The sequence below is a fragment of the Pleurodeles waltl genome, chromosome 7 (genome assembly GCF_031143425.1).
Source record: "Pleurodeles waltl isolate 20211129_DDA chromosome 7, aPleWal1.hap1.20221129, whole genome shotgun sequence".
Classification (NCBI taxonomy): Eukaryota; Metazoa; Chordata; class Amphibia; order Caudata; family Salamandridae; genus Pleurodeles; species Pleurodeles waltl.
The window spans coordinates 439,099,277-439,120,047 of NC_090446.1; the positions used below are offsets into that span (position 1 = coordinate 439,099,277).

General features: G+C 47.6%; 1 protein-coding gene across 1 annotated transcript in view; it reads left to right on the plus strand.

Annotated features, from left to right (window-relative positions):
* LOC138246886 (uncharacterized) overlaps nt 1-20,771 on the plus strand; it is a 727,672-nt gene that overhangs the window by 109,764 nt on the left and 597,137 nt on the right. The window contains exon 2 of the mRNA XM_069201635.1: nt 34-309. Within this exon, the coding sequence (XP_069057736.1) occupies nt 34-309 (276 nt within the window). The remainder of the gene's footprint in view (nt 1-33; nt 310-20,771) is intronic.

The following is a 20,771-nucleotide window of genomic DNA, read 5'->3' on the forward strand; positions in this document are numbered from 1 at the left end:
ACCAGCTAACATCTATCCTGCTCTCTCCTCTAGAATCCCAGGATGTACAGCTTCCCTGTTGCATTGAGTTTTCCAGCTCTTCAACACCAACAGAAACGATCTGGAGAAAGGAGGGCGACGCAGAGCACCTACTCCGGGTGTGGCTGAGCCTGGAAATTGCCACCTCCATAGGTAGACAACTCGAATTGACAGGAAATCACAGGCCCTACTTACTGCTGAAGAATCTCTCTGAGGCTAATAGCGGGGTTTACAAGTGCTACTCAGGACACATCACTGGCAGGTCTTTTCTCTTCAACATCAGCAGCCAAGGTGAGTGTCGCATGGTAGGGAATAAGATGAGCCATAATCAAGACCAAACCTTTCTACTGTGAAGAAATACCAGATATCCATTTTTTAAAAAATTTAGCTCCAAATGCTGCAATAGTTGTTTTAGAGGTTGAAACCCAAACATGGCCATTGGGAAAAGGGAGAGGGAGATTCAGAAATGGAATGAGATAATGAAAGGCAAACAAAATGTCAGAAAACAGGGTACATGTCTTCAGAAGATGGAGAACAATGGTGACTGAGATTTCAAATTAAAGTCTGTTTTCTGTCTGTCCTTGAATCACAAGACCTCTGGGTTAAATGTGTTATACATTCGTACTTTTTGCCAACTTACCTTCCCTCCTCTCTTAGGTGTTTTATGACTGCAATATTAACTTGTTAAAGCTTTATTGGTCTTAGGTTTCAAACCTAGGAGGCCTAGAAATAGAATAAGCCTGATTTCTAGAACGCTTGCAGAACCAAATAAAGAACATTGTAATATTTTCTCCTACTGATTGAAAACCAGTCAAGTTCTTTCAGCAATGTAGTGGTGTGCTCTCTTTATGATCTCAAGGATATGTACTCAGTGAAATTTCTGTCTCAGGCCTGATTTATATTTTGGTGAACAGGATACTCTGTCACAAACATGAGAGATATCTCATCTGCCATATTGCAAGTGCATTATATGCAGGGTGTGGCTAAGATGGCAATAGGTGCGGATGTGACTTGCTATGCTCCGCGCCGGGTCCCCATTCATCCTGCAGCATCTTGCCCCAGGTGACCCTGGGAGCCCCCCACAATAAACTACAGCACACAAGTGAGGTCAGATTGGGGTCTCCAATGTAGAGATGTGCAGTCGGTGGGACTGCAGAGTGGCAAGAAGATAGGCTGTGTGGTCTGTGGGGTAGCGGATGCGATGCTGGGCGTGGCCCGCTCTGGAGGCAACGGGCACCATGGGAGTTTTGACAGCAGAGACTGAGCCCCCTCCCACTGGTAGAAAGTAAAATTGTGCTGCAAGGCAGTGTGAGAGAGGCAGAAGTGGTCTTGACATGCAAGGGCACCTCCTGGTGATTGGGGCTTCCCAGGGGCTTGGATGCTGGGGGCCCCCTGGACCTATGTCCTGCCCAGAGCTTGGCATGGTTGAGGATCACTGAGGAGACTGCACGGAGGCTGGCAATATGGGGGAGGCAGGCACCCAGATTGGTGTAAAAGCCTACAGTATCTGATTGCATGGAGCTACAGACCCAGGCTCAGTTCTGATATTGGAGATGAGGCTGCCATCGGGTGTTTGTTGGACCAATGGGTGGGTGATCCCTGCCAGTTATGCAGTTTGGCCTTCTTTGCCCTCCCCCTTCTTGTGGTACTGAGGTGGCGCCACCTGAGTATCCTTGCCTGTGGGGAGTAGCTGAGACTCTTGATAGTGCAAATCTCCAAGATGGAAAATTGGGCCGCAGCGGCCACATAGAATATTGGACCCGGTGCTGGTAGGGGTGACTGTACAAATTGGCATTCTCCTTTCTTTTATTGTCTTTTGCCCCAGGATGGTGAAACCCTGTGGTGGCAGACCGCTGGCCTTAGGAGAGGGACCTGGGGCTCCTGCTGCACTTGCTCCTGAAACAGGGTTCATGTCCCAACTGGAGGCCATGCTGGGCAGCATTCAGAGAAGTTTGCCAAAATTCAGCAGGATATCCTGGACACTAAATCCATCTTGGAGATGAAAATAGACTTAGTATTGCTGGAGGTGTGCCTGCTGTGGGTGGACTAGTGGAAATTATCCTCCTGGGTGTACAATACAGAATCTATACAGAATAGATTCTGCTTTTAAAACTATGCACCCCTCGCTTCAGGACTTCCAATCTTGGGTAAGACTTCTGCAGGCTGATGTGAAATGCCTGCAGCAGCAAGCAGAGGAGGCAGAGGGTAGGTTCCGGCGCAATAATGTTCACTTTCTGGGGCTGCCGGAAACGGATGAGGAGCCTAATGTGAACCTGTTCCTTGAGCAGTAGTTGGTGACAACGCTGATGGCAGGCAGGTTTCATAAATACTTCTACATTGAGAGGGCCCACGTACCCCAGGACAGCCTCCCCGCCGGATGCGGCCCTGCGACCTGTGATCGCCTGCCTATTAAATTATCGGGATAGGGATTTGATCCTTCAGGCTTTTCGTTTCAAGCGTCCATGAACTGTGAGGGAACGGTGGTGACAGCATACCTTGACTACAAGGTGGAGGTGCAGTGCCACAGTAGCTAATACATGGGGGTCAAACAGCAACTACGTCAGATGGGTCTTAAATACGCTCCGTTTTTCCCTCCCTACTGTGGGTGCTGGCTACTTCTTTGAGACACTAGGAGGTGAGGAGTTGGATCCAGTGAGGGGCTTGCCCTCACTCTCCAGTCGGCAGATGACATTGCCTGAGGGATACAGTACATGCACCATTGTAGGTGGTTGGAGCAATGCGAGGATGTGTCTCATGATGAGGAGCTGGGGCTACAAAGCTGGAGAGGGAATGCTTATGTGATGGAGTTCACCAGATAGGGGACAAAACTTATTGTGTTGGCCAGGGCTCAGGGGGATTCATAGGGTTGCTGGGTGGGGCGGGTGGCGGCGGGTTTGTTGGACACACATACTCCCATTCAATGGGAGAGGCTACTAAGGTATTGACCCCTTCCTACTGCCTCAAAACATGGAATATCAGGGACATGGTTACGCCGAGGAAGAAACAGGCTGTGCACTCTTACCTTACACAACACCCCATCCACATAACACTTTTACAAAAGACATACTTAATGGTAGAGGAAGTGAAAGACTGCAGGCACGCTGGAGAGATAATGTTTATGGCACAGCTTGATCAGCTTTTTCACAGGGGTGCTAGTTAGGATTGTCCGTGTGTAGGAAAGTACCATCTTGCCTGGCATGTTACCCCCATTTTTCACTGTATATATGTTGTTTTAGTTGTATGTGTCACTGGGACCCTGGTAACCCAGGGCCCCAGTGCTCATAAGTGTGCCTGAATGTGTTACCTGTGTAGTGACTAACTGTCTCACTGAGGCTCTGCTAATCAGAACCTCAGTGGTTATGCTCTCTCATTTCTTTCCAAATTGTCACTGACAGGCTAGTGACCATTTTTACCAATTTACATTGGCTTACTGGAACACCCTTATAATTCCCTAGTATATGGTACTGAGGTACCCAGGGTATTGGGGTTCCAGGAGAACCCTATGGGCTGCAGCATTTCTTTTGCCACCCATAGGGAGCTCTGACAATTCTTACACAGGCCTGCCACTGCAGCCTGAGTGAAATAACGTCCACGTTATTTCACAGCCATTTTACACTGCACTTAAGTAACTTATAAGTCACCTATATGTCTAACCTTTACCTGGTAAAGGTTAGGTGCAAAGTTACTTAGTGTGAGGGCACCCTGGCACTAGCCAAGGTGCCCCCACATTGTTCAGAGCCAATTCCCTGAACTTTGTGAGTGCGGGGACACCATTACACGCGTGCACTACATATAGGTCACTACCTATATGTAGCTTCACAATGGTAACTCCGAATATGGCCATGTAACATGTCTATGATCATGGAATTGCCCCCTCTATGCCATCCTGGCATAGTTGGCACAATCCCATGATCCCAGTGGTCTGTAGCACAGACCCTGGTACTGCCAAACTGCCCTTCCTGGGGTTTCACTGCAGCTGATGCTGCTGCCAACCCCTCAGACAGGCAGCTGCCCTCCTGGGGTCCAGCCAGGCCTGGCCCAGGATGGCAGAACAAAGAACTTCCTCTGAGAGAGGGTGTGACACCCTCTCCCTTTGGAAAATGGTGTGAAGGCAGGGGAGGAGTAGCCTCCCCCAGCCTCTGGAAATGCTTTGTTGGGCACAGATGTGCCCAATTCTGCATAAGCCAGTCTACACCGGTTCGGGGGACCCCTTAGCCCTGCTCTGGCGCGAAACTGGACAAAGGAAAGGGGAGTGACCACTCCCCTGACCTGCACCTCCCCTGGGAGGTGTCCAGAGCTCCTCCAGTGTGCTCCAGACCTCTGCCATCTTGGAAACAGAGGTGCTGCTGGCACACTGGACTGCTCTGAGTGGCCAGTGCCACCAGGTGACGTCAGAGACTCCTTGTGATAGGCTCCTTCAGGTGTTGCTAGCCTATCCTCTCTCCTAGGTAGCCAAACCCTCTTTTCTGGCTATTTAGGGTCTCTGTCTCTGGGGAAACTGCAGATAACGAATGCAAGAGCTCATCCTCTGCATCTCTCTCTTCACCTTCTGATAAGGAATCGACTGCTGACCGCGCTGGAAGCCTGCAAACCTGCAACATAGTAGCAAAGACGACTACTGCAACTCTGTAACGCTGATCCTGCCGCCTTCTCGACTGTTTTCCTGCTTGTGCATGCTGTGGGGGTAGTCTGCCTCCTCTCTGCACCAGAAGCTCCGAAGAAATCTCCCGTGGGTCGACGGAATCTTCCCCCTGCAACCGCAGGCACCAAAAAGCTGCATTACCGGTCTCTTGGGTCTCCTCTCAGCACGACGAGCGAGGTCCCTCGAATCCAGCGACTCTGTCCAAGTGACCCCCACAGTCCAGTGACTCTTCAGTCCAAGTTTGGTGGAGGCAAGTCCTTGCCTCACCTCGCTGGGCTGCATTGCTGGGAACCGCGACTTTGCAGCTACTCCGGCCCCTGTGCACTTCTGGTGGAAATCCTTTGTGCACAGCCAAGCCTGGGTCCACGGCACTCTAACCTGCATTGCACGACTTTCTAAGTTGGTCTCCGGCGACGTGGGACTCCTTTGTGCAACTTCGGCGAGCACCGTTTCACGCATCCTCGTAGTGCCTGTTTCTGGCACTTCTCCGGGTGCTACCTGCTTCAGTGAGGGTTCTTTGTCTTGCTCGACGTCTCCTCTCTCTTCAGGTCCAATTTGCGACCTCCTGGTCCCTCCTGGGCCCCAGCAGCATCCAAAAACGCCAAACGCACGATTTGCGACTAGCAAGGCTTGTTGGCGTCCTTTCGGCGGGAAATACTTCTGCACAACTTTCCAAGGCGTGAGGGATCCGTCCGCCAAAGGGGAAGTCTCTAGCCCTTTTTGTTCCTGCAGAAACCTCAGCTTCTTCTGTCCAGTAGAAGCTTCTTTGCACCCGCAGCTGGCATTTCCTGGGCATCTGCCCATCTCCGACTTGCTTGTGACTTTTGGACTTGGTCCCCTTGTTCCACAGGTACCCTAGATTGGAAATCCACAGTTGTTGCATTGCTGGTTTGTGTCTTTCCTGCATTATTCCTCTAACACGACTTCTTTGTCCTTAGGGGAACTTTAGTGCACTTTGCACTCACTTTTCAGGGTCTTGGGGAGGGTTATTTTTCTAACTCTCACTATTTTCTAATAGTCCCAGCGACCCTCTACAAGGTCACATAGGTTTGGGGTCCATTCGTGGTTCGCATTCCACTTTTGGAGTATATGGTTTGTGTTGCCCCTATCCCTATGTTTCCCCATTGCATCCTATTGTAACTATACATTGTTTGCACTGTTTTCTAAGACTATACTGCATATTTTTGCTATTGTGTATATATATCTTGTGTATATTTCCTATCCTCTCACTGAGGGTACACTCTAAGATACTTTGGCATATTGTCATAAAAATAAAGTACCTTTATTTTTAGTATAACTGTGTATTGTGTTTTCTTATGATATTGTGCATATGACACTAAGTGGTACTGTAGTAGCTTCACACGTCTCCTAGTTCAGCCTAAGCTGCTCTGCTAAGCTACCATTATCTATCAGCCTAAGCTGCTAGACACCCTATACACTAATAAGGGATAACTGGGCCTGGTGCAAGGTGCAAGTACCCCTTGGTACTCACTACAAGCCAGTCCAGCCTCCTACATTGGTTGTGCAGTGGTGGGATAAGTGCTTTGAGACTACTTACCACTCTTGTCATTGTACTTTTCATAAGAGAAAAATATACAAAACAAGGTCAGTGTATATACACATAGCCAAAAAGTTTTGCATTTCCTCTTTTCACTCTTTTCTAAGTGCTGAAAAGTACTTCTAACTTTCTAAAAAGTTCTAAAAAAGTTTTAAAAGTTTTTTTTTCTCTGTCTTTCTAAAAGCTCTGACAAACTTTTTATCTTTTACTATCACTTTAACTCTCTCTAAAAAATGTCTGGCACAGGCCAAAATGTTGATCTGTCCAAACTTGCATATGACAACCTTAGCTGGAAAAGAGCAAGGAGTCTCTGTATAGAGAGAGGTTTGAGTGTAGGGAAGAATCCTTCCTTGGAACTGTTACTTAACATGCTTAGAGAACAGGATAAGGCCATAGGTGCCTCATCTGTTGAAAAAGTACCTAATAGTTCCCAATCTGATTCAGGGACTCCCCCAGGAAAAGATTCAGGAAAGAAACTTCCTAGCCTGCCCATTACTAGACAGTCTAACATAGTTGGTAATGATGATGAGCCACACCATACAAATAGTGTTGTCTCACATCATAACAAAAGCATTTATTCTCACCATACTGGTAGTAATGTTTCCGTTAGCCAAGCTGTTAGGGTGGCTTCTGTAAGGGACAGGTCTCCTTCTGTTCATTCCCATCATACCTCTGTATCTAGGAATGTCCCTCCCACCAACCCTGATGACAGAATGTTAGAGAGGGAACTCAATAAGTTGAGGGTGGAACAAACCAGACTGAAGCTTAAAAAGCAACAGCTGGATATGGATAGACAGTCTTTTGAACTAGAGAAGGAAAGACAGAAGTTGGGTTTAGAAACCCATGGTGGCAGCAGCAGTATTCCCCATAGTCATCCTGCAAAAGAGCATGATTCCAGGAATCTGCACAAGATAGTTCCCCCTTATAAGGAGGGGGATGACATTAACAAGTGGTTTGCTGCACTTGAGAGGGCCTGTGTTGTACAGGATGTCCCTCAAAGGCAGTGGGCTGCTATCCTATGGCTATCATTTAGTGGAAAAGGTAGGGATAGGCTCCTTACTGTGAAAGAAAATGATGCTAATAATTTCCAAGTTCTTAAGAATGCACTCCTGGATGGTTATGGCTTAACCACTGAACAGTACAGGATAAAGTTCAGAGAGACCAAAAAGGAGTCTTCACAAGACTGGGTTGATTTCATTGACCATTCAGTGAAGGCCTTGGAGGGGTGGTTACATGGCAGTAAAGTTACTGATTATGACAGCCTGTATAACTTAATCCTGAGAGAGCATATTCTTAATAATTGTGTGTCTGATTTGTTGCACCAGTACTTGGTGGACTCTGATCTGACCTCTCCCCAAGAATTGGGAAAGAAGGCAGACAAATGGGTCAGAACAAGAGTGAACAGAAAAGTTCATACAGGGGGTGACAAAGATGGCAACAAAAAGAAGGATGGTAAGTCTTCAGACAAGGGTGGGGACAAATCTAAAAATGAGTCTTCATCAGGCCCACAAAAACACTCTGGTGGGGGTGGTGGGTCCAAATCCTCTTTTAATCAGAACAAGGAAAAGAAACCATGGTGCTATTTATGTAAAATAAAAGGCCATTGGACAACAGATCCCAGTTGTCCAAAGAAAGGCACCAATGCTCCTACCACTACAACCCCTACTGCTACCCCTAGTGTCCCTACTAATAGCAGTGGTGGTGGGAGCAAACCTACTAATAGCCAATCCAAGGGAGTAGCTGTGCTCACTTTTGGTTATTTAGTTGGGGTTGGCCTTGTTAGGGAGGCCACAGAGGCTGTGTTAGTCTCTGAGTGGGCTATTGATTTAGCCACCTTAGTTGCTTGTCCCCTTAATATGGATAAGTACAAGCAGCTACCCCTAATAAATGGTGTTGAGGTTCAGGCCTACAGGGACACTGGGGCCAGTGTGACTATGGTCATAGAGAAACTGGTCCACCCTGAACAACACCTACTTGGTCACCAGTACCAAGTAACCGATGCTCACAACAACACACTTAGCCACCCCATGGCTGTTGTAAATCTCAACTGGGGGGGGTTACTGGTCCAAAGAAAGTTGTGGTAGCTTCAGATATACCTGTAGACTGTCTATTAGGGAATGATTTGGAGACATCAGCTTGGTCAGATGTGGAGTTGGAGGCCCATGCAGCAATGCTGGGCATCACAGGGCATATTTTTGCTTTGACAAGGGCTCAGGCCAAAAAGCAAAAAGGACAGGGAAGCTTGGATCCTGGAACAATGGACCAAGTGCTCCCTAAAGCTAGGGCTAGTAGAAGCAAACCACTTCCTACTATCCCTCCCTCTACAGTGGATTCTACTTCTGAGGAAGAAGAATTCCCTCCCTGTGCAGAACCTACACCAGAGGAGCTGGAAGCAGACACTGCTGAGCTTTTGGGTGAAGGGGGGCCTGCCAGAGAGGAGCTGAGTGTGGCACAGCAAACCTGTCCCACATTAGAGGGTGTCAGACAGCAAGCTGTCAAACAGGCTAATGGGGATGTCAGTGACTCTCACAGAGTTTACTGGGAGGACAACCTCTTGTGCACTGAGCATAGGGATCCTAAACCTGGAGCTGCCAGGAGATTAGTGATTCCTCAGGAGTACAGAAAGTTCCTCCTAACACTGGCACATGACATTCCCCTAGCTGGACACCTGGGTCAAATGAAAACTTGGGACAGATTGGTTCCATTGTTTCATTGGCCTAGGATGTCTGAGGACACAAAATAATGTTGTAAGTCCTGTGAAACCTGTCAAGCCAGTGGCAAGACAGGTGGCACCCCAAAGGCACCCCTTATTCCACTGCCTGTGGTTGGGGTTCCCTTTGAAAGGGTAGGGGTTGACATAGTTGGCCCCCTTGACCCTCCTACTGCTTCAGGCAATAGATTTATCTTGGTGGTAGTGGACCATGCCACAAGATATCCTGAAGCTATTCCTTTAAGGACCACTACAGCACCTGCAGTGGCAAAGGCTCTCCTGGGAATATTTTCCAGGGTGTGCTTCCCAAAGGAAGTGGTATCAGACAGGGGAAGCAATTTCATGTCTGCATACTTAAAGGCCATGTGGAAGGAGTGTGGTGTAACGTACAAGTTCACAACACCCTATCATCCACAAACAAATGGACTGGTGGAGAGATGTAATAAAACTCTCAAAGGCATGATTATGGGTCTCCCTGAAAAACTCCTCAGGAGATGGGATATCCTTCTACCATGCCTCCTTTTTGCCTACAGGGAGGTACCCCAGAAAGGAGTGGGCTTCAGCCCCTTTGAACTTCTTTTTGGACACCCTGTTAGGGGTCCACTCACACTTGTAAAGGAGGGTTGGGAACAACCTTTAAAAACTCCTAAACAGGATATTGTGGATTATGTACTTGGCCTCAGATCAAGGATGGCTGAGTACATGAAAAAGGCCAGTAAAAACCTTCAGGCCAGCCAAGAGCTCCAGAAGCAATGGCATGATCAGAAGGCTGTTTTGGTTCAGTACCAACCAGGGCAGAAAGTGTGGGTCTTGGAGCCTGTGGCCCCAGGAGCACTCCAAGATAAATGGAGTGGTCCCCACACAATTGTTGAAAAGAAGGGAGAAGTCACCTATTTAGTTGACTTAGGCACTGCCAGGAGTCCCCTTAGGGTGCTCCATGTCAACCGCCTGAAACCCTACTATGACAGGGCTGATCTCACCCTGCTCATGGCAACTGATGAGGGACAGGAAGAAGACAGTGATCCTCTACCTGATCTCTTCTCTTCCACAGATCAAGATGCTCTTGTGGAAGGTGTAGTTTTGGCTGATTGTCTTACTGCTGAGCAGAAAGACAATTGCATAAATCTCCTAGATCAATTCTCTGAACTCTTCTCTACTGTGCCAGGTACCACTTCTTGGTGTGAGCACACTATAGATACTGGAGACAGTTTACCTGTCAAAAGTAAGATCTATAGGCAGCCTGACCATGTCAGGGACTGCATAAAGCAAGAGGTCCAGAAAATGTTAGAACTAGGAGTGGTTGAGCACTCTGACAGTCCATGGGCTTCTCCTGTGGTACTGGTACCAAAACCCCATTCCAAAGATGGAAAGAAGGAAATGCGGTTTTGTGTAGACTATAGAGGTCTCAACTTGGTAACCAAAACTGATGCTCACCCTATACCCAGGGCAGATGAGCTCATAGATACACTGGCATCTGCCAAGTATCTAAGCACTTTTGATTTGACTGCAGGGTATTGGCAGATCAAATTGTCAGAAGATGCTAAACCTAAGACTGCATTTTCTACCATTGGAGGACATTACCAGTTTACTGTAATGCCTTTTGGTTTGAAAAATGCACCTGCCACTTTTCAGAGGTTGGTGAACACAGTCCTGCAAGGGCTGGAAGCTTTCAGTGCAGCATATTTGGACGATATAGCTGTCTTTAGCTCCAGCTGGGATGATCACCTGGTCCACCTATGGAAAGTTTTGGAGGCCCTGCAAAAGGCAGGCCTCACTATCAAGGCTTCAAAGTGCCAGATAGGGCAGGGTAAGGTGGTTTATCTGGGACACCTTGTTGGTGGGGAACAGATTGCACCACTTCAGGGGAAAATCCAAACTATTATTGATTGGGTTCCCCCTACCACTCAGACTCAGGTGAGAGCCTTCCTAGGCCTCACTGGGTATTACAGGAGGTTCATTAAGAACTATGGCTCCATTGCAGCCCCTCTTAATGACCTCACATCCAAGAAAATGCCTAAAAAGGTATTATGGACAGCAAACTGTCAGAAAGCTTTTGAGGAGCTGAAGCAGGCCATGTGCTCTGCACCTGTCCTGAAAAGCCCTTGTTACTCTAAAAAATTATATGTCCAGACTGATGCATCTGAATTAGGAGTAGGGGCAATCCTATCACAACTTAATTCTGAGGGCCAGGATCAACCTGTTGCTTTTATTAGTAGTAGGTTGACCCCTAGAGAAAAGCGTTGGTCTGCCATAGAGAGGGAGGCCTTTGCTGTGGTCTGGGCACTGAAGAAGTTGAGGCCATACCTGTTTGGCACTCACTTCATTGTTCAGACAGACCACAAACCTCTACTTTGGCTAAAACAAATGAAAGGTGAAAATCCTAAATTGTTGAGGTGGTCCATACCCCTACAGGGAATGGACTATACAGTGGAACATAGACCTGGGAGTAGCCACTCCAATGCAGATGGACTCTCCAGATATTTCCACTTAGACAATGAAGACTCATCAGGTCATGGCTAGTCTTATTGTCCTTCGTTTGGGGGGGGGGTTGTGTAGGAAAGTACCATCTTGCCTGGCATGTTACCCCCATTTTTCACTGTATATATGTTGTTTTAGTTGTATGTGTCACTGGGACCCTGGTAACCCAGGGCCCCAGTGCTCATAAGTGTGCCTGAATGTGTTACCTGTGTAGTGACTAACTGTCTCACTGAGGCTCTGCTAATCAGAACCTCAGTGGTTATGCTCTCTCATTTCTTTCCAACTTGTCACTGACAGGCTAGTGACCATTTTTACCAATTTACATTGGCTTACTGGAACACCCTTATAATTCCCTAGTATATGGTACTGAGGTACCCAGGGTATTGGGGTTCCAGGAGATCCCTATGGGCTGCAGCATTTCTTTTGCCACCCATAGGGAGCTCTGACAATTCTTACACAGGCCTGCCACTGCAGCCTGAGTGAAATAACGTCCACGTTATTTCACAGCCATTTTACACTGCACTTAAGTAACTTATAAGTCACCTATATGTCTAACCTTTACCTGGTAAAGGTTAGGTGCAAAGTTACTTAGTGTGAGGGCACCCTGGCACTAGCCAAGGTGCCCCCACATTGTTCAGAGCCAATTCCCTGAACTTTGTGAGTGCGGGGACACCCTTACACGCGTGCACTACATATAGGTCACTACCTATATGTAGCTTCACAATGGTAACTCCGAATATGGCCATGTAACATGTCTATGATCATGGAATTGCCCCCTCTATGCCATCCTGGCATAGTTGGCACAATCCCATGATCCCAGTGGTCTGTAGCACAGACCCTGGTACTGTCAAACTGCCCTTCCTGGGGTTTCACTGCAGCTGCTGCTGCTGCCAACCCCTCAGACAGGCAGCTGCCCTCCTGGGGTCCAGCCAGGCCTGGCCCAGGATGGCAGAACAAAGAACTTCCTCTGAGAGAGGGTGTGACACCCTCTCCCTTTGGAAAATGGTGTGAAGGCAGGGGAGGAGTAGCCTCCCCCAGCCTCTGGAAATGCTTTGTTGGGCACAGATGTGCCCAATTCTGCATAAGCCAGTCTACACCGGTTCAGGGGACCCCTTAGCCCTGCTCTGGCACGAAACTGGACAAAGGAAAGGGGAGTGACCACTCCCCTGACCTGCACCTCCCCTGGGAGGTGTCCAGAGCTCCTCCAGTGTGCTCCAGACCTCTGCCATCTTGGAAACAGAGGTGCTGCTGGCACACTGGACTGCTCTGAGTGGCCAGTGCCACCAGGTGACGTCAGAGACTCCTTGTGATAGGCTCCTTCAGGTGTTGCTAGCCTATCCTCTCTCCTAGGTAGCCAAACCCTCTTTTCTGGCTATTTAGGGTCTCTGTCTCTGGGGAAACTGCAGATAACGAATGCAAGAGCTCATCCGAGTTCCTCTGCATCTCTCTCTTCACCTTCTGATAAGGAATCGACTGCTGACCGCGCTGGAAGCCTGCAAACCTGCAACATAGTAGCAAAGACGACTACTGCAACTCTGTAACGCTGATCCTGCCGCCTTCTCGACTGTTTTCCTGCTTGTGCATGCTGTGGGGGTAGTCTGCCTCCTCTCTGCACCAGAAGCTCCGAAGAAATCTCCCGTGGGTCGACGGAATCTTCCCCCTGCAACCGCAGGCACCAAAAAGCTGCATTACCAGTCCCTTGGGTCTCCTCTCAGCACAACGAGCGAGGTCCCTCGAATCCAGCGACTCTGTCCAAGTGACCCCCACAGTCCAGTGACTCTTCAGTCCAAGTTTGGTGGAGGTAAGTCCTTGCCTCACCTCGCTGGGCTGCATTGCTGGGAACCGCAACATTGCAGCTACTCCGGCCCCTGTGCACTTCCGGTGGAAATCCTTTGTGCACAGCCAAGCCTGGGTCCTCGGCACTCTAACCTGCATTGCACGACTTTCTAAGTTGGTCTCCGGCGACGTGGGACTCCTTTGTGCAACTTCGGCGAGCACCGTTTCACACATCCTCGTAGTGCCTGTTTCTGGCACTTCTCTGGGTGCTATCTGCTTTAGTGAGGGTTCTTTGTCTTGCCTGACGTCCCCTCTCTCTTCAGGTCCAATTTGCGACCTCCTGGTCCCTCCTGGGCCCCAGCAGCGTCCAAAAACGCCAAACGCACTATTTGCAACTAGCAAGGCTTGTTGGCGTCATTTTGGCGGGAAAACACTTCTGCACGACTCTACGAGGCGAAAGGGATCCGTCCACTAAAGGGGAAGTCTCTAGCCCTTTTCGTTCCTGCAGAAACCTCAGCTTCTTCTGTCCAGTAGAAGCTTATTTGCACCCGCAGCTGGCATTTCCTGGGCATCTGCCCATCTCCGACTTGCTTGTGACTTTTGGACTTGGTCCCATTGTTCCACAGGTACCCTAGATTGGAAATCCACAGTTGTTGCATTGCTGGTTTGTGTCTTTCCTGCATTATTCCTCTAACACAACTTCTTTGTCCTTAGGGGAACTTTAGTGCACTTTGCACTCACTTTTCAGGGTCTTGGGGAGGGTTATTTTTCTAACTCTCACTATTTTCTAATAGTCCCAGCGACCCTCTACAAGGTCACATAGGTTTGGGGTCCATTCGTGGTTCGCATTCCACTTTTGGAGTATATGGTTTGTGTTGCCCCTATCCCTATGTTTTCCCATTGCATCCTATTGTAACTATACATTGTTTGCACTGTTTTCTAAGACTATACTGCATATTTTTGCTATTGTGTATATATATCTTGTGTATATTTCCTATCCTCTCACTGAGGGTACACTCTAAGATACTTTGGCATATTGTCATAAAAATAAAGTACCTTTATTTTTAGTATAACTGTGTATTGTGTTTTCTTATGATATTGTGCATATGACACTAAGTGGTACTGTAGTAGCTTCACACGTCTCCTAGTTCAGCCTAAGCTGCTCTGCTAAGCTACCATTATCTATCAGCCTAAGCTGCTAGACACCCTATACAATAATAAGGGATAACTGGGCCTGGTGCAAGGTGCAAGTACCCCTTGGTACTCACTACAAGCCAGTCCAGCCTCCTACATTGGTTGTGCAGTGGTGGGATAAGTGCTTTGAGACTACTTACCACTCTTGTCATTGTACTTTTCACAAGAGAAAAATATACAAAACAAGGTCAGTGTATATACACATAGCCAAAAAGTTTTGCATTTCCTCTTTTCACTCTTTTCTAAGTGCTGAAAAGTACTTCTAACTTTCTAAAAAGTTCTAAAAAAGTTTTAAAAGTTTTTTTTTCTCTGTCTTTCTAAAAGCTCTGACAAACTTTTTATCTTTTACTATCACTTTAACTCTCTCTAAAAAATGTCTGGCACAGGCCAAAATGTTGATCTGTCCAAACTTGCATATGACAACCTTAGCTGGAAAAGAGCAAGGAGTCTCTGTATAGAGAGAGGTTTGAGTGTAGGGAAGAATCCTTCCTTGGAACTGTTACTTAACATGCTTAGAGAACAGGATAAGGCCATAGGTGCCTCATCTGTTGAAAAAGTACCTAATAGTTCCCAATCTGATTCAGGGACTCCCCCAGGAAAAGATTCAGGAAAGAAACTTCCTAGCCTGCCCATTACTAGACAGTCTAACATAGTTGGTAATGATGATGAGCCACACCATACAAATAGTGTTGTCTCACATCATAACAAAAGCATTTATTCTCACCATACTGGTAGTAATGTTTCTGTTAGCCAAGCTGTTAGGGTGGCTTCTGTAAGGGACAGGTCTCCTTCTGTTCATTCCCATCATACCTCTGTATCTAGGAATGTCCCTCCCACCAACCCTGATGACAGAATGTTAGAGAGGGAACTCAATAAGTTGAGGGTGGAACAAACCAGACTGAAGCTTAAAAAGCAACAGCTGGATATGGATAGACAGTCTTTTGAACTAGAGAAGGAAAGACAGAAGTTGGGTTTAGAAACCCATGGTGGCAGCAGCAGTATTCCCCATAGTCATCCTGCAAAAGAGCATGATTCCAGGAATCTGCACAAGATAGTTCCCCCTTATAAGGAGGGGGATGACATTAACAAGTGGTTTGCTGCACTTGAGAGGGCCTGTGTTGTACAGGATGTCCCTCAAAGGCAGTGGGCTGCTATCCTATGGCTATCATTTAGTGGAAAAGGTAGGGATAGGCTCCTTACTGTGAAAGAAAATGATGCTAATAATTTCTAAGTTCTTAAGAATGCACTCCTGGATGGTTATGGCTTAACCACTGAACAGTACAGGATAAAGTTCAGAGAGACCAAAAAGGAGTCTTCACAAGACTGGGTTGATTTCATTGACCATTCAGTGAAGGCCTTGGAGGGGTGGTTACATGGCAGTAAAGTTACTGATTATGACAGCCTGTATAACTTAATCCTGAGAGAGCATATTCTTAATAATTGTGTGTCTGATTTGTTGCACCAGTACTTGGTGGACTCTGATCTGACCTCTCCCCAAGAATTGGGAAAGAAGGCAGACAAATGGGTCAGAACAAGAGTGAACAGAAAAGTTCATACAGGGGGTGACAAAGATGGCAACAAAAAGAAGGATGGTAAGTCTTCAGACAAGGGTGGGGACAAATCTAAAAATGAGTCTTCATCAGGCCCACAAAAACACTCTGGTGGGGGTGGTGGGTCCAAATCCTCTTTTAATCAGAACAAGGAAAGGAAACCATGGTGCTATTTATGTAAAATAAAAGGCCATTGGACAACAGATCCCAGTTGTCCAAAGAAAGGCACCAATGCTCCTACCACTACAACCCCTACTGCTACCCCTAGTGTCCCTACTAATAGCAGTGGTGGTGGGAGCAAACCTACTAATAGCCAATCCAAGGGAGTAGCTGTGCTCACTTTTGGTTATTTAGTTGGGGTTGGCCTTGTTAGGGAGGCCACAGAGGCTGTGTTAGTCTCTGAGTGGGCTATTGATTTAGCCACCTTAGTTGCTTGTCCCCTTAATATGGATAAGTACAAGCAGCTACCCCTAATAAATGGTGTTGAGGTTCAGGCCTACAGGGACACTGGGGCCAGTGTGACTATGGTCATAGAGAAACTGGTCCACCCTGAACAACACCTACTTGGTCACCAGTACCAAGTAACCGATGCTCACAACAACACACTTAGCCACCCCATGGCTGTTGTAAATCTCAACTGGGGGGGGTTACTGGTCCAAAGAAAGTTGTGGTAGCTTCAGATATACCTGTAGACTGTCTATTAGGGAATGATTTGGAGACATCAGCTTGGTCAGATGTGGAGTTGGAGGCCCATGCAGCAATGCTGGGCATCACAGGGCATATTTTTGCTTTGACAAGGGCTCAGGCCAAAAAGCAAAAAGGACAGGGAAGCTTGGATCCTGGAACAATGGACCAAGTGCTCCCTAAAGCTAGGGCTAGTAGAAGCAAACCACTTCCTACTATCCCTCCCTCTACAGTGGATTCTACTTCTGAGGAAGAAGAATTCCCTCCCTGTGCAGAACCTACACCAGAGGAGCTGGAAGCAGACACTGCTGAGCTTTTGGGTGAAGGGGGGCCTGCCAGAGAGGAGCTGAGTGTGGCACAGCAAACCTGTCCCACATTAGAGGGTGTCAGACAGCAAGCTGTCAAACAGGCTAATGGGGATGTCAGTGACTCTCACAGAGTTTACTGGGAGGACAACCTCTTGTGCACTGAGCATAGGGATCCTAAACCTGGAGCTGCCAGGAGATTAGTGATTCCTCAGGAGTACAGAAAGTTCCTCCTAACACTGGCACATGACATTCCCCTAGCTGGACACCTGGGTCAAATGAAAACTTGGGACAGATTGGTTCCATTGTTTCATTGGCCTAGGATGTCTGAGGACACAAAAGAATTTTGTAAGTCCTGTGAAACCTGTCAAGCCAGTGGCAAGACAGGTGGCACCCCAAAGGCACCCCTTATTCCACTGCCTGTGGTTGGGGTTCCCTTTGAAAGGGTAGGGGTTGACATAGTTGGCCCCCTTGACCCTCCTACTGCTTCAGGCAATAGATTTATCTTGGTGGTAGTGGACCATGCCACAAGATATCCTGAAGCTATTCCTTTAAGGACCACTACAGCACCTGCAGTGGCAAAGGCCCTCCTGGGAATATTTTCCCGGGTGTGCTTCCCAAAGGAAGTGGTATCAGACAGGGGAAGCAATTTCATGTCTGCATACTTAAAGGCCATGTGGAAGGAGTGTGGTGTAACGTACAAGTTCACAACACCCTATCATCCACAAACAAATGGACTGGTGGAGAGATGTAATAAAACTCTCAAAGGCATGATTATGGGTCTCCCTGAAAAACTCCTCAGGAGATGGGATATCCTTCTACCATGCCTCCTTTTTGCCTACAGGGAGGTACCCCAGAAAGGAGTGGGCTTCAGCCCCTTTGAACTTCTTTTTGGACACCCTGTTAGGGGTCCACTCACACTTGTAAAGGAGGGTTGGGAACAACCTTTAAAAACTCCTAAACAGGATATTGTGGATTATGTACTTGGCCTCAGATCAAGGATGGCTGAGTACATGAAAAAGGCCAGTAAAAACCTTCAGGCCAGCCAAGAGCTCCAGAAGCAATGGCATGATCAGAAGGCTGTTTTGGTTCAGTACCAACCAGGGCAGAAAGTGTGGGTCTTGGAGCCTGTGGCCCCAGGAGCACTCCAAGATAAATGGAGTGGTCCCCACACAATTGTTGAAAAGAAGGGAGAAGTCACCTATTTAGTTGACTTAGGCACTGCCAGGAGTCCCCTTAGGGTGCTCCATGTCAACCGCCTGAAACCCTACTATGACAGGGCTGATCTCACCCTGCTCATGGCAACTGATGAGGGACAGGAAGAAGACAGTGATCCTCTACCTGATCTCTTCTCTTCCACAGATCAAGATGCTCTTGTGGAAGGTGTAGTTTTGGCTGATTGTCTTACTGCTGAGCAGAAAGACAATTGCATAAATCTCCTAGATCAATTCTCTGAACTCTTCTCTACTGTGCCAGGTACCACTTCTTGGTGTGAGCACACTATAGATACTGGAGACAGTTTACCTGTCAAAAGTAAGATCTATAGGCAGCCTGACCATGTCAGGGACTGCATAAAGCAAGAGGTCCAGAAAATGTTAGAACTAGGAGTGGTTGAGCACTCTGACAGTCCATGGGCTTCTCCTGTGGTACTGGTACCAAAACCCCATTCCAAAGATGGAAAGAAGGAAATGCGGTTTTGTGTAGACTATAGAGGTCTCAACTTGGTAACCAAAACTGATGCTCACCCTATACCCAGGGCAGATGAGCTCATAGATACACTGGCATCTGCCAAGTATCTAAGCACTTTTGATTTGACTGCAGGGTATTGGCAGATCAAATTGTCAGAAGATGCTAAACCTAAGACTGCATTTTCTACCATTGGAGGACATTACCAGTTTACTGTAATGCCTTTTGGTTTGAAAAATGCACCTGCCACTTTTCAGAGGTTGGTGAACACAGTCCTGCAAGGGCTGGAAGCTTTCAGTGCAGCATATTTGGACGATATAGCTGTCTTTAGCTCCAGCTGGGATGATCACCTGGTCCACCTATGGAAAGTTTTGGAGGCCCTGCAAAAGGCAGGCCTCACTATCAAGGCTTCAAAGTGCCAGATAGGGCAGGGTAAGGTGGTTTATCTGGGACACCTTGTTGGTGGGGAACAGATTGCACCACTTCAGGGGAAAATCCAAACTATTATTGATTGGGTTCCCCCTACCACTCAGACTCAGGTGAGAGCCTTCCTAGGCCTCACTGGGTATTACAGGAGGTTCATTAAGAACTATGGCTCCATTGCAGCCCCTCTTAATGACCTCACATCCAAGAAAATGCCTAAAAAGGTATTATGGACAGCAAACTGTCAGAAAGCTTTTGAGGAGCTGAAGCAGGCCATGTGCTCTGCACCTGTCCTGAAAAGCCCTTGTTACTCTAAAAAATTCTATGTCCAGACTGATGCATCTGAATTAGGAGTAGGGGCAATCCTATCACAACTTAATTCTGAGGGCCAGGATCAACCTGTTGCTTTTATTAGTAGTAGGTTGACCCCTAGAGAAAAGCGTTGGTCTGCCATAGAGAGGGAGGCCTTTGCTGTGGTCTGGGCACTGAAGAAGTTGAGGCCATACCTGTTTGGCACTCACTTCATTGTTCAGACAGACCACAAACCTCTACTTTGGCTAAAACAAATGAAAGGTGAAAATCCTAAATTGTTGAGGTGGTCCATATCCCTACAGGGAATGGACTATACAGTGGAACATAGACCTGGGAGTAGCCACTCCAATGCAGATGGACTCTCCAGATATTTCCACTTAGACAATGAAGACTCATCAGGTCATGGCTAGTCTTATTGTCCTTCGTTTGGGGGGGGGGTTGTGTAGGAAAGTACCATCTTGCCTGGCATGTTACCCCCATTTTTCACTGTATATATGTTGTTTTAGTTGTATGTGTCACTGGGACCCTGGTAACCCAGGGCCCCAGTGCTCATAAGTGTGCCTCAATGTGTTACCTGTGTAGTGACTAACTGTCTCACTGAGGCTCTGCTAATCAGAACCTCAGTGGTTATGCTCTCTCATTTCTTTCCAACTTGTCACTGACAGGCTAGTGACCATTTTTACCAATTTACATTGGCTTACTGGAACACCCTTATAATTCCCTAGTATATGGTACTGAGGTACCCAGGGTATTGGGGTTCCAGGAGATCCCTATGGGCTGCAGCATTTCTTTTGCCACCCATAGGGAGCTCTGACAATTCTTACACAGGCCTGCCACTGCAGCCTGAGTGAAATAACGTCCACGTTATTTCACAGCCATTTTACACTGCACTTAAGTAACTTATAAGTCACCTATATGTCTAACCTTTACCTGGTAAAGGTTAGGTGCAAAGTTACTTAGTGTGAGGGCACCCTGGCACTAGCCAAGGTGCCCCCACATTGTTCAGAGCCAATTCCCTGAACTTTGTGAGTGCGGGGACACCCTTACACGCGTGCACTACATATAGGTCACTACCTATATGTAGCTTCACAATGGTAACTCCGAATATGGCCATGTAACATGTCTATGATCATGGAATTGCCCCCTCTATGCCATCCTGGCATAGTTGGCACAATCCCATGATCCCAGTGGTCTGTAGCACAGACCCTGGTACTGTCAAACTGCCCTTCCTGGGGTTTCACTGCAGCTGCTGCTGCTGCCAACCCCTCAGACAGGCAGCTGCCCTCCTGGGGTCCAGCCAGGCCTGGCCCAGGATGGCAGAACAAAGAACTTCCTCTGAGAGAGGGTGTGACACCCTCTCCCTTTGGAAAATGGTGTGAAGGCAGGGGAGGAGTAGCCTCCCCCAGCCTCTGGAAATGCTTTGTTGGGCACAGAT